Source organism: Pseudophryne corroboree, chromosome 3, assembly GCF_028390025.1.
Source record: "Pseudophryne corroboree isolate aPseCor3 chromosome 3, aPseCor3.hap2, whole genome shotgun sequence".
NCBI classification, from domain to species: Eukaryota; Metazoa; Chordata; class Amphibia; order Anura; family Myobatrachidae; genus Pseudophryne; species Pseudophryne corroboree.
Window position 1 is genome coordinate 484,926,598 of NC_086446.1, and position 15,212 is coordinate 484,941,809.

At 44.2% G+C, this 15,212-nt stretch overlaps 1 protein-coding gene across 1 annotated transcript in view; it reads right to left on the reverse strand.

Annotated features, from left to right (window-relative positions):
* Window positions 1-15,212, reverse strand: part of CRLF3 (cytokine receptor like factor 3) — an 81,611-nt gene that overhangs the window by 26,521 nt on the left and 39,878 nt on the right. The window contains exons 3-4 of the mRNA XM_063960871.1: window positions 4,016-4,100; window positions 3,692-3,869 (exon numbers count right to left, since the gene is read on the reverse strand). Coding sequence (XP_063816941.1) covers window positions 3,692-3,869; window positions 4,016-4,100 — 263 coding nt within the window. The remainder of the gene's footprint in view (window positions 1-3,691; window positions 3,870-4,015; window positions 4,101-15,212) is intronic.

The following is a 15,212-nucleotide window of genomic DNA, read 5'->3' on the forward strand; positions in this document are numbered from 1 at the left end:
GTAATGTTTTACAGCATTTTCCATATGTACTAAAGCCCTGCCGCTGGGTTTCCGATGCAGAGGGTAACTCCAGCTGTAGAAGCCTATGAGCTTATCACTGCTGTCAGAGCCAGCTCACCCCTGCGCATGCGCAGATGGACTTCCGGGTCATTAACCCAGAAGTCCAGGGACCAGAGCACATCGGAAAGGGCAGCTCTCACAGGGAGAGTTGCCCTTTGCGTTACTAACCGCATAGATACGGCGTGATGTTTGGCAGGATGTATAGCAAGAGTTTGGTACATCCCGCCGCTGGTCTATAAACAGTCATAACGGTGGTTTTCCGCTTTAATGGTAGGTTGAGTTATTGGCAGAACAATGATTCTCTGGGCATTGTGTATCTTATACTAATATTGCATATTTTGTAGACATCCACTGTAACCATTGTAGTGTGCAAATTTGTCTGCCTCCTTTGTAATAAATATTCTTTCCTGCAAACACAAGGCAATTTGAGTCCTCTTGGAAACATTGTATTATGATTATAGAGATCTTAATACGCGCCGTATAAAAACAAGCAGTACGTTTTATATAAACTGACATAACTGACTGATAACATGAGCAGGCTTATCAAATTACAGTGTATGTACATAGAAATTTTAGAGACAAGAATATGAAATGTTGGAAACCCAATAAAACTATAGAAAGCCATCAAGCTAGAAACTACACCATTTTTTGATGACAAGTCTCAATGCAGCAGATTGGTGCCTCATATTAGCTACAGTTACTGTATCACGGATATTTGTAGGATAGAACACCCGGCAAATGATGGCATGCATTGAAATGTGGCTGTGAATGTCGGTTAGTGTGTATGTAACGACCGATGTATTGTTATATCGGCCATCCCGTCGGCCAGGTACACACATCGTTAAGTGTGTACCCAGCTTTAGTTACAGTGGGGATTGAAAGTTTGGGCACCCCAGACAAAAATTAATTTTAATATGCAAAAAGAAGCCAAGGAAAGATGGAAAAATCTCCAAAAGGCATCAAATTACAGATTAGACATTCTTATAACATGTCAAAAAAAGTTTGATTTTATTTCCATCATTTACACTTTCAAAAGAACAGAAAACAAAACATGGCATCTGCAAAAGTTTGGGCACCCTGCAGAGTTAATACCTTGTACTGCCCCCTTTGGACAGCTGAGACCTGGCAGTGTCATGGATTGTTCTCAATCGTCTGGAAAGACCAGGTGATGTCAATCTCAAAGGTTTTAAAAGCCCAGACTCATCTGAGCTTGCTCCAACAATCAGCACCATGGGTTCCTCTAAGCAGTTGTGTAGAACACTGAAACTGAGAATAGTTGACGCTCACAAAGTAGGAGAAGGCTATAAGAAGATAGCAAAGCGTTATCAGATGCCCATATCCTCTGTTCGGAATGTAATTAAGAAATGGCAGTCATCAGGAACAGTGGAAGTTAAAGCAAGATCTGGAAGACCAAGAAAAATATCAGACAGAACAGCTCGCAGGATTGTGAGAAAAGCAAGTCAAAATCCACGTTTGACTGCACGATCTCTCCAGGAAGATCTGGCAGACACTGGAGTTGTGGTACACTATTCCACTATAAAGAGATACTTGTACATATATGGTCTTCATGGAAGAGTCAATCAGAAGAAAACCTCTTCTACGTCCTCACCACAAAAATCAGTGTTTGAAGTTTGCAAATGAACATATAGACAAGCCTGATGCATTTTGGAATAAAGTTCTGTGGACCGATGAGGTTAAAAATCGAACTTTTTGGCAGGAATGAGCAAAGGTACGTTTGGAGAAGGAAGGGCATAGAATTTAATGAAAAGAACCTCTGTCCAACTGTTAAGCATGGGGGTGGATCAATCATGCTTTGGGGTTGTATTGCAGCCAATGGCACAGGGAACATTTCACGAGTAGAAGGAAAAATGGATTCAATAAGATTCCAGCAAATTTTGGACGCTAACTTGATGCCATCAGTGAAAAAGCTGAAGTTAAAGAGAGGCTGGCTTCTACAAATGGATAATGATCCTAAACACACCTCAAAATCCACGCAAGAGGCGTAAACTGAAGGTTTTGCCATGGCCTTCATAATCTCCTGACCTCAACATAATTGAAAATCTATGGATAGACCTTAAAAGAGCAGTGCATCACAGACAGCCCAGGAATCTCAAAGAACTGGAAGACTTTTGTAAGGAAGAATGGGCGCAGATACCTCAAACAAGAATTGAAAGACTTTTGGCTGGCTACAAAAAGCGTTTAAAAGCTGTGATACTTGCCAAAGGGGGCAGTACAAGGTATTAACTCTGCAGGGTGCCCAAACTTTTGCAGACGCCATTTTTTTATTTTTGTTCTTTTGAAAGTGTAAATGATGGAAATAAAATCAAACTTTTTTTGACATGTTATAAGAATGTCTAATCTGTAATTTGATGCCTTTTGGAAATTTTTCCATCTTTCCTTGGCTTCTTTTTGCACATTAAAATGAATTTTTGCCTGGGGTGCCCAAACTTTCAATCCCCACTGTATATCCCAGCAATAGATACAGTAGTTTCACTGCTGCTAGTGTGTTGCCGATGTTTTGGAACACCATTTACAGATTGATATTCCGTATTCTGCAACTTTTCAGTGAGGTGTGTGATATGTTGTTTGGGACGCCGATGGTCACATGACCGACTGCGGCATCCTGATTTTTCAAATGCTGACAGGGTAAATTAATTTACCCCTCCCCTGCCACCTACCCTAACCAAAACCCGCCAGGGATTGCAGCTAGGGCTAATCACAGGGGGTGGAGGCTAGGGCTAAAACTCAGAGGAGTGCCAGCTATGGCTTAACCCCTCTGTAGTGCCTAACCCTAATGGAATGCCCGACGGACGACATTTACACCGCAAAGATGCTGACCACATCTCAGTGATCATGATGCTAACACTATGTAACATTAACTTGATTTTTAGATAAAATAGGTTAGGATTTTTCTTTTAATATCTTTTATTAGGCTGCTTACAGAATGCATTAAATATTTGTTCTGTTCACAGCTGCCTCAATACACTTTATAGGAATGAGACAGTGAATATATATGATGCACTGTATCCGTTTTCAATCACCTTATTCAATGTTGCTGAATGTTAAAGGCAGTCAGTGAAACGGTGAGCTGTGCTCTGTTAGTCTGATTTCAAAACAGCTAGGTGCCTCATACAGCCAATCTCTCTCACATGCATACAGCAAGTCCTAATTAGCTATCCCTCGCAGGTAAAGCCCACATTTTTAGTGTGTGATATCATTCTTAAAGGATCACTATCTTTCATAAATGTTCTGGTCAGGGGCGGGTTAAGAGAGGAGGGGGCCCGTGTGCAGGCTCAGTGCCCACCCCATCTCTGGCAGTGGCCGCATCGCTCATAACAATGTAGACTCTAGCTACCCTGGGGGTCACCTCTATTGCGCATGCGCAAATCACCAGGAAAACGGTTATCACGGGACTCCATATAGGTGACTGCGACCACATGGGTGCAGGTTGTGTGGTGTGGGCCACACACCCTACACCCATTATAGATACACCAATGGTTTGTGTAGACTTAGCAATTTTAATGTCATTTTACTCTATTTACCCATTTTGGAGACCATAAAGGCAGTGATAACTAATTTATAGTTAATCTTTGAGATGAGAGTTACAGGAAATTATTTATAAGTTACATACCTTGCACCATTTCACCAAAATACCCCCAGGTCTCTCAATCAGCTCTTCTATTTGTACCGGAGGCCTAGATGCCACTGTGCCATGTTTGGAGATGTGATCTCTAGCTATAGAGAGGAACGAGTCGTCCATTTGAGCGGAGAGACAGGGGACTTCCACCAGCAAGGGGACCTCTGGCAAACTAAATAGAAACAATGTTTGTTATAGCACAAATTTGACATAACACCTTAAGCCTCACCCTCCCCTAGTCTAGTTTTTAGGGAAGCTGTGTCACTCAATCTGAAGTCTACCCCTGTGAGGATCTACATTTTCTGCCTCAAGTCTCACCTGTCCAACTGGATGTGAAGAGCTTTGTTAGTAAAATTACACAGGTTCTCATGTTCCCCAATTTTGCAGGACACAGCAACCTCTCCTGGAGATAAAATGAATCGCACAAAATTAACATCATATCCTGAACAAAGCCACAGTTTCTTCATAAACTCTGATCTATATATATATATATATATATATATATATATATATATATATATATATATATATATAGTCTAAACTAGAATGTCACGCTCAAAGAACTTTGATCTATAATAAGTAGGAGTGATGGAATGAGGGGCTACCTTACCACACCATGAATACACCTCACACAGAAATAACAGATTGTGGGGATCATTACGACCTGATCGCACGTTATTTTTTGCAGCGCTGCGATCAGGTCAAAACCTGGCAAAACTGCGCATGCACAGCAATGCGCAGGCGCGTCGTACGGGTACAAATAGGATTTTAATTACCTACCGGTAAATCCTTTTCTCATAGTCCGTAGAGGATGCTGGGGTCCACATTAGTACCATGGGGTATAGATGGGTCCACTAAGAGCCACTGGCACTTTAAGAGCTTGAGAGTGTGAGCTGGCTCCTCCCTCTATGCCCCTCCTACCAGACTCAGTCTAGAAACTGTGCCCGAGGAGATGGACAACTTCGAGAGAAGGATTTTACACAGATAGTGGCGAAATTCACACAAGCCCACACATACAAGGCAAACCAAGCTAACCAGCTTGAAAAAAAATCAGCAACGGCTGAACAATATTACGTATCCAAGTAACAAAACAGTACTTAACCAAGAACTTAGCAGTACCACTGAACTAGATAACAACTGCAGGATCACGAAGCGCTAGACGGGCGCCCAGCATCCTCTAAGGACTACGAGAAAAGGATTTACCGGTAGGTAATTAAAATCCAATTTTCTCTTACGTTCTAGAGGATGCTGGGGACCACATTAGTACCATAGCTCCCAGAACGGGAGGGAGAGTGCGGCGGCTCCTGCAGAGCGGATTGGCCTCTAGGGACCTAAAGTTTGGTCAAAGTATCGAACTTGTAGAACTTTGCAAACGTGTTCGACCCAGACCAAGTAGCCGCTCTGCAAAGCTGTAAAGCCGAGACACCCCGGGCAGCCGCCCAGCAAGAACCCACCTTATGAGTAGAGTGGGCCTTAACAGACGTAGGACACGGCAAGCCTGTCGTAGAATACGCATGCTGGATAGTGAACCTGATCCAGCGAGAGATCGTCTCCTTAGAAGCAGGACACCCAATTTTCTTGGGATAATACAGGACAAACAGAGAGTCTGATTTTCTGACACGAGCAGTCCTCTTCACATAGATTTTCAGAGCCCTTACAACATCCAAGGACTTTGATGAAATTGAGGAGTCAGTAGCAACTGGCAACACAATAGGTTGGTATATATGAAATGCCGACACAACCTTAGGAAGGAACTGCTGATGTGTCCGGTGCTCAGCTCCATCTTCATGGAAGATTGAGTAGGGGCTCTTACAAGACAAAGCCCCCAACTCCGAGACACGTCTACCAGAAGCGAAGGCCAACAAAGTGACAGCCTTCCACGTGAAAAACTTGACCTCAACCTCCGGTAGAGGTTCGAACCAATCTGACTGGAGGTACTGTAACACCATGTTAAGATCCCAGGGCGCCGTAGGTGGCACAAAGGGAGGCTGGATGTGCAGAACCCCTTTCAAGAAAGTCTGAACCTCAGGAAGGGAAGCCAATTGTTTCTGGAAGAAAATGGATAGGGCCGAAATCTGGACCTTTACGGATCCCAACCTCAGGCCCATATCCACACCTGCTTGCAGGAAAAGGAGAAACCATCCAAGTTGGAACTCCACCGTAAGAAACTTCTTGGACTCACACCAAGATACATCTTTTTTCCAAATACAATGGTAATGTTTAGACGTTACTCCTTTCCTAGCCTGTATCAGGGTAGGAGTAACCTTGTCCGGAATGCCCTTCCGAGCTAATATCTGGCGATCAACCTCCATGCCGTCAAACGTAGCCGCGGTAAGTCCTGATAAGCGAACGGCCCATGCTGCAGCAGGTCCTCCAGAAGAGGAAGAGGCCTCGGCTCTTTCAGCAGTAGATCCAGAAGATCCGCGTACCAAGCCCTTCTTGGCCAGTTTGGAGCAATAAGGATTGCCTGAACTCTTGTTCTCCTTATGAGTTTTAGAACTCTTGGAATGAGTGGCATTGGAGGCAACACGTACACCGACTGGAACACCCACGGAGTCACTAGGGCGTCCACCGCCGCGGCTTGCGGGTCCCTTGACCTGGAACAATACCTCCGAAGCATCCTAGGCCATCATGTCTATTTGAGGTACACCCCAAAGATCTATTACCTCCGGATGGAGTCCCCACTATCCTGGATGGAGATCGTGTCTGCTGAGGAAGTCCGCTTCCCAGTTGTCTACTCCCGGAATGAAGATTGCTGACAGCGGCAAAGCGTGCTTTTCTGCTCAGAGAATTATTCTGGTTACCTCTGACATTGCAGCTCTGCTCTTCGTTCCGCATTGTCGGTTTATGTAGGCCACCGTTGTTACATTGTCCGACTGCACTTGAATGGCTCGATCTCGCAGAAGATGGGCCGCTTGGAGAAGACAGTTGTAGACGGCTCTTAGTTCCAGAATGTTTAATGAAAGGCTGGATTCCAGGCTTGACCACCTTCCTTGGAAGGTTTCCCCCTGAGTGACTGCGCCCCAGCCCCGGAGACTTGCATCCGTGGTTAGAAGGATCCAGTCCTGAATCCCGAACCTGCAGTCCTCCATAAGGTGAGGTAGTTGCAGCCACCAGAGGAGTGAAATCCTGGCTTTCGGCGACAGACGTATTCTCTGGTGCATGTGTAGATGAGATCCCGACCACTTGTCCAGGAGATCCAGTTGGAAGGACAGAGCATGAAACCTTCTGTACTGTAGAGCCTCGTAAGAGGCCACCATCTTCCCCAGAAGGCGAATGCACTGACGAACCGATACCCGGGCTGGCTTCAGGACGTCCCGGACCATTGTTTGAATCACCAACGCTTTCTCCTCTGGCAGAAACACCCTCTGCACTTTCGTGTAGAGGATCATTCCCAGAAAAGACAATCTCCTTGTCTGTTCCAAATGTGATTTTGGAAGGTTCACGATCCAACCGTGTTCCCAGAGCAGATGAGTCATGAGAACAAAGGACCGCAACGTCGTCTCCCTGGACGAAGCCTTTATCAGCAGATCGTCCAGATATGGGATTATGTTCACCCCCTTTCTGTGGAGAAGAATCATCATCTCTGCCATCACCTTCGTGAACACCCTCGGTGCTGTGGAGAGGCCGAATGGCAGTGCCTGAAATGGATAGTGACTGTCTAACAGTGGAAATCTGAGATAAGCCTGGTGCAGCAGACAAATCGGAATGTTGAGGTACGCATCCTTGATATCCAGGGATACCAGAAACTCTCCCTCCTCCAGACCTGAAATCACTGTTCTGAGAGACTCCATTTTGAATTTGAACACCCTCAGGTAAGGGTTCAACGGTTTCAAGTTCAAAATTGTCTGACGGAAACATCTGGTTTCGGTACCACGAAAAGGTTTGAATAATAACCCTTGTTTTGCATATGAGGTGGAACTGGGACAATGACCTGTGACTTTTCCAATTTTAGGATGGCTTCCTGTAGGATAGCCCTGTCTGTCAGCAAAGCTGGCAAGCCTGATTTGAAGAATCTGTGAGGCGGGAGTTCTTGAAACTCCAGTCTGTACCCCTGGGACCCAATATCCTGTACCCAGGGATCCAGGCCAGACTACACCCAGACATGTCTGAAACCTCTGAGTCTCGCACCCACCAGCCCCTCCTCCAGGTTTTGCGGTCCACCGTCATGCTGAGGATTTTGAGGAACCAGGAGCAGGTCTCTGGTCCTGGGAGCCTGCGGGTGCAGGCTTTTTGGATTTTGCACGACCACCTGTAAAGAAAGTGGTAGGAGGCTTGGACTTTTTTCGTCTTAGCGGTCCGAAAGGACTGCGGCACAGCTGAAGAAAAAGGTTTCTTCATGGAAGGTGTAGCAGAGGGAAGGAAAGGTGACTTACCCGTGGTTGCAGTGGAAATCCACGCATCAAACGCTTCCCCAAATAGAGCCTGACCTGTGTAGGGTAGGTTCTCCACACTTCTCCTGGATTCCGCGTCTGAAGACCATTGGCGTAGCCAGTGTCCCCTGCGGGCTGAGACCGACATGGAAGATATCCGTGCAGCCAGCATACCCAGGTCCTTCATGGATTCCACCATGAACCCGCAGAATCCTGTATGTTACGTAAAAACAATTCAATGTCACTTCTATCCATTGTATCCAAATCCTCTAGTAATGTGCCTGACCACTTTACTATAGCTTTAGAAATCCATGCACAGGCAATAGTGGGCCTTAACGCCACTCCTGAAGCAGTGTCAATGGATTTGAGCGTAGTGTCAATCTTACGATCAGCCGGATTTTTTAACGCGGTAGATTCAGGGTCAGGTAAAACCACCTTTTTAGACAGTCTAGAGACAGATGAGTCAACAATGGGTGGGTTTTCCCATTTTTTCCTATCCTCTTCAGGGAAGGGAAAAGCAACCACAACCCTTTTTGGGATCTGGAATTTTTTCTCTGGGTTTTCACAGGATTTTTCAAATATAGCGTTTAATTCTTCAGATGCAGGAAAGGTTATCGAGGCTTTCTTATGGTCAGTGAAGTAAGCCTCCTCAACCTGTTCAGGTGTTATGTCAGTAATATTCAACACGTCTCTAATAGCCTCTCTAATAGCCTCTATCATCAACGGCACCCCTTTTGCAAGGGATGCCGCCCCCCTGAGCACATCCCCATCACCGTCTGCCGTGTTAGAGTCGGTATCACTGTCGTCTTGCATGATCTGGGCAAGAGCACGTTTGTGGGAAACCACAGAGGGGGGCCTGAGGTAACAGAACAAGACCAAACTGCCATAGAATTCTGGAAAACCCGAGTTGCAGATTTATTCTAAGCAACCCTAGCAGAAATCTGAGAAATCATAGTTTTGATAGAGGATAACCTCTCCAGCTTCCTTGCTGGTATCTGCGCTACAACAGTGCAATCCTGAGTACATGTCCTCAGCTGCATATGACAGAGTCTCTGGACATAGCTAACTGGAGACCCCAAACACTCCACACACACAGGGTAGGTTAGACAGAGTTGTCCCCCCTGAGAATGGCAAGAGACACAGAGATCAGAGCCAACCCACTCACAGCGCTGTATGTATGTATGTATATATATATATATATATATATATATATATATATATATATATATATATATATATATATATATATATATATATATACACATATATATATATATATATATATATATATATATATATATATATATATATTTATTTCTAGTGGTAAATCAGTTGCGCCTTCAGTGTTTGTGAATAACTCATAACCAATCCTTAGATGACAATCTAAAATATGCGTACCAGACACACGCAGAACAGTCGCCTTAAATGGGATGTCTTTGCATCGGGATGTCCCTTACTCGTACCAATTCTCCATTTCAATCCGTCCCGGTGTTGGTGTGGAGTTTGTACGTATATGCAAGACAATATATCAGTAAGCTGCTCTTAAAAGTGACAAAGTGCTGCTTTGTGCAAAAATTTACAAAAATTAATATGTGCAAAAAAGTGCTGACGTGCTTTTTGAAAAAATAGTAAATTCATATGCAAGTATATTGCTGGAAGTGTGCTATTCCTTTTTTCTTAGGTAGTGTGCTTAAGTACCATTTATTAAGGGTGCAACACCTTTTTACTAAGTGATTCAGAAGGTATCAAGAAAGAATATATATTATATATATGTTCGTACAAAGCACTTACATATAAAATTGCACGAAGTTGAATGATCCTTTCGTCATTCCATCATCAGACTCAAGTGCCTTAAAAGAATCAAAACTCCCACATGGGAAGGAAAAGCCTCTGATAGTGTAGTATCGCTAAAAAATATTTAATCATACATAAAAGTGACAAAAAATCATATAGATGGACTCGTACAATTTAAAAAATAAGAATTTACTCACCGGTAATTCTATTTCTCGTAGTCCGTAGTGGATGCTGGGGACTCCGTAAGGACCATGGGGAATAGACGGGCTCCGCAGGAGACTGGGCACTCTAAAGAAAGATTTAGTACTATCTGGTGTGCACTGGCTCCTCCCTCTATGCCCCTCCTCCAGACCTCAGTTAAGGAAACTGTGCCCGGAAGAGCTGACATTACAAGGAAAGGATTTTGGAATCCAGGGTAAGACTCATACCAGCCACACCAATCACACCGTATAACTTGTGATAAACTTACCCAGTTAACAGTATGAACAACAACTGAGCATCACTCAACCGATGCTACATAACCATAACCCTTTGTTAAGCAATAACTATATACACGTATAGCAGAAAGTCCGCACTTGGGACGGGCGCCCAGCATCCACTACGGACTACGAGAAATAGAATTACCGGTGAGTAAATTCTTATTTTCTCTAACGTCCTAGTGGATGCTGGGGACTCCGTAAGGACCATGGGGATTATACCAAAGCTCCCAAACGGGCGGGAGAGTGCGGATGACTCTGCAGCACCGAATGGGCAAACACCAGGTCCTCCTCAGCCAGGGTATCAAACTTGTAGAACTTTGCAAATGTGTTTGAACCCGACCAGTAGCAGCTCGGCAAAGCTGTAAAGCCGAGACCCCTCGGGCAGCCGCCCAAGAAGAGCCCACCTTCCTTGTGGAATGGGCTTTCACTGATTTTGGATGCGGCAATCCAGCCGCAGAATGAGCCTGCTGAATCGTGTTACAGATCCAGCGAGCAATGGTTTGCTTTGAAGCAAGAGCACCCAGCTTGTTGGATGCATACAGGATAAACAGCGAGCCAGTTTTCCTGACTCCAGCCGTCCTGGCAACATAGATCTTCAAAGCCCTGACTACATCAAGCAACTTGGAATCCTCCAAGTCACGAGTAGCCGCAGGCACCACAATGGGTTGGTTCAAATGAAAAGATGACACCACCTTTGGCAGAAACTGCGGACGAGTTCGCAATTCTGCCCTATCCATATGGAAAACCAGATAGGGGCTTTTACATGACAAAGCCGCCAATTCTGACACACGTCTAGCTGAGGCTAGGGCCAACAGCATGACCACTTTCCACGTGAGATACTTTAGCTCCACTGTCTTAAGTGGCTCAAACCAGTGGGATTTCAGGAAAGCCAAGACCACGTTAAGATCCCAAGGTGCCACTGGTGGCACAAAAGGAGGCTGAATATGCAGCACTCCCTTAACAAACGTCTGAACCTCAGGCAGTGAAGCCAGTTCTTTTTGAAAGAAAATGGATAGGGCCGAAATCTGGACCTTTATGGACCCTAATTTTAGGCCCATAGTCACACCTGACTGTAGGAAGTGCAGGAATCGACCCAGCTGGAATTCCTCTGTAGGGGCCTTCCTGGCCTCACACCAAGCAACATATTTTCGCCATATACGGTGTGATAAAGCTAAATATTTATCTTATATAAAATCCTTTATGAGGTCTAAGAACACTGTACGCTATTTACGTATGGAGTACCGTAAGGGTACGCACGTTGCGTAACAATCGCTTAGCCGTGGTCGAGACGCTCAAGCGTCACGTTCGCTCACGGCCAAGAGATCACAGGCAGGCACGCTATTGGCTGCCGACTAACGTAATGATTCGCTATAGCGTAGCGGACGCTCGGGACCACGAGGAGATCACCAGCGGCGCAGACGCTCACAATGTTAAACCTTTATATCTAAACCATAAACAACGTAATATGCAGTAAAACCTTAGTGAAGAGATAGGGTGTAGATGCAACACAGTGTAACCTTATTAACTTAAAAGCTGTTCGAGCGTCACCGACGCTCTGAAAATACTTAACACTATAAGAAATACACAGATACCTGGGCTTAGGGTCCAACGCCTTATATATATATTATGAATGTTATACTTGCAAAAGAATTAATACAATACAAGTCATACACTACAATATAACATAGACTAACTAACCAGATAACTACACAGGAAATACAATACAATACTATTACGTTTAAGAGAATACGAGAGAGAGAGAGAGAGAGAGAGAGAGAGAGAGATATGGAGAGATATGGCTCAGAATAACAAGGAAGACAATATGATTGCGGAGAAAAACTTACGCACAAAGGGGAACGATCGCATGCGCCTCTGGACATCCAGCTCCCGATTATCAGCAATGAGAACCGTTGAAGAGTGAGCTGGATGTGATCGGCTTGTCTATTTATGCCCCACACACAATACAATTCAATGGTCCCTACAATCTCATTGTTCATTGGACACAGGAATTCCTCCTCGCATTATAACAAAAGGTCATAGGTTGATTCATACAGGTGGGCTGTGACAATTTCCAACTGCTCAGGTGGGTGGGAAACTAGGTTTCCCGCCGCATGGATAAGTAAGTGCAAATAATAGTAAATGGACATAAACTTCTTATGTCCATAACTATTCGCACAAGCGATTAATTTGCTTCAAACCAACACCGGAATATTGCTAATTAAATACTCTTCCGATGGATACTAAACACCACTGTATTACTCCTGTCTGACCCTTCGTATCAAACAAAGAGGGATTTCTCTGTACATGAACATTCTACATTAACCATACTTTCAGATTCTATCAAAGGGACCATGATCTATAAAATACATTATAAAGTGAAAATATGTAACGAAAGAGTCGCCCGCTAGACGCATACAATCTCTACCGTAAATGCGCATACCGTGCGCCTGCGGGTGCCCGCAACAGCGAGTATGCGCACGCACGGGAGAGCGCACGCATGCGCAGCAGGGACACATATGAGGTGCAAATATGGCAGTGTGCATAGTGATATTTTTCTGACTGACAGTCCACCCTTTGGCAGTCGACAATAACTGCCACTTCCTAAAACATTTCAAAAAGAGAAAAATATATGTCAGGGGTTAATACATTTCCATGGTTGGGTAAGGGAGGAGAGAGGAGAAGGTGTGAAGAGGGTATGACCTAGTGGGATAGTAGAAGCATGTGTGTATGAATCCATGTTTGGGGGGTCATGTATCATCGTGCCGTACGTGTTTTAAATCAAGCTTCGAGGTATTGCGAAGTATACATTTGAATTCCTTCTTATCCCGTGGTACGGGTCTGTGGATGGGCTGTCAAACTTTACCGAGCTCTTTTCGGGTTTTGGTTGCAACAAAATGGGGGGAGCACATTTTAGTTGATGATACATGAATGGGGGAATATGTGATTGCTGATATCTGTGCCTGTATTCCCTATCGACTATGTGTGTAATTACCTGAAGGTTGTAGAGATGAAGAAAAGACATAATTACGGTAAATGCAGTGGTATTCTATGTCAGGTTAATGAACATTTGTCGGTTGAAGTCTTGTTCGGTGTCTGTTGAATGCAGTCTTCTTTGTGCTTTTGCCAAAAGGCGTGTGGGCAAAAAGCTTTGTCAATGTCCATAGGCTTACAAAAGTGTTGGGCTAGCGTAATTTTAAAATTTCTAGGGAAACTGGGGGTCTATGGCATTGTTCATCAAATCTCTGTGTATAAGGTTGTCAAAACTTCTTCTTTAATCCATCAGTTGTCTGTATACAGGATCATCAAATTCCTCGTCAAAAGTGGGTCTTTTTACCTTGGGAAAAACCAGAAAAACAAGTGAAAGAAACGAACCGTAGAAATCGCATTTTCATCACATCATTGTTTCTACATTTGGGTCATAAATTAAATCCATTGGAATTACAGTTTCCTCACTCCTTAAACTCATTACCCTGGTACGACGTTTGCACTTCATTAAAGCCTGACCGCATCTAAATATCAAGCCAATGGCTATGACAACACCTAAGATACATAGAAGAAACTTCCCAACATCCATTATGACTCCTTGAGCCCATTCTCCTAAACCAGAGAACCAATTTCGCGGGTTCAACCATGACACCCAACCAGTCAGCTTATTACTCACAGCAGCAAGAGTGAGATTGTGTCTCCTGCGAAATTCCCACTTCAATTGGAGAATATCGTCCATCTTTTGGTCTATGACCTCGACCGGATCCTCTGTACTATTCGTTATATATGTGCAGCATTTCACGCCGTACTGCGTTGCCAGTGTGACACAATATCCGCCTGTCACTGCTGTGAGATAATTGAGAACCATTCTATGCTGGACCAGTTCTGTTTTATAAGCTTGAAGTTCTCTTCCAGTATACCTGAACGTGTCATCATACATTTCTGTGATATTGTCTAACAAATTTGCGAGCGCAGATATGTATTTATAATTCAACACTCCTCTGGCGGTGCGAGTGAAATCTAACGCGATTAGAAACTGAATCCCGGTGGATTCATGGATCATGTCAGAGGCCGGATGCTCTGTTCTTTCTATCAGGTGCCGTTTAACTACGTGCTCGTAATGGGTGTGAGTATAAGGAGCTTGGGCAACACGGTGTATATCTTTCATTTTGGCATGTGATACAGTCATTACTTCAGGCAGTACTTTTCCAATATAACACAATCCTTCAGAGTTTGGGGCAAGCCACTTATACGCCTTCCTCCCGCATATGAAATATGCATCATCGGGGAGAACATATGGGACGGAGTAGGACATAACCATATTACACATCTTCCATGTGAAATCTCCTAACCCTAATGCTCCCATCTGTTTAGTACACGTATCAGTTTGTACGATATGTGCGCAGTATCCTGGTGATACCTCTCCAACTCTCGTAATCCTACTTCCTAGGGTATACCTATATCGGAAAGATTTTTCTCTACTGGCTATGTGGCGTATAAGCTCTGTATCTGTAGGCATTCTATCTGCTCTATATGAAAAGGTCATGGTTTGGTTGCTCCATGACACTTCCCAACTTCCCGGCTTTCGGGGATTGGTAATGTTAAAACATATTAGGGATCTATCCACATGATATTGGTGGAGCTTCAAACTAGGAGGACTGGAGATATTAAACCTCCTGTCCACCGGTCTCCCACCCTTTAGCTCAAGTACCTCCCCTATCGTTAAAGGAAATGGTACTAGTCCTGATTTGCTATGACCTTGAGGTACTTGAGAGCATACCCAACAATCTGTTTGATTTAACACACTACCCACTAAGGAGTGATAGTCACTCAATGGATGCCGGTCCATGTGGATATTAAAACTGGATTGGCATTTCTTAATGC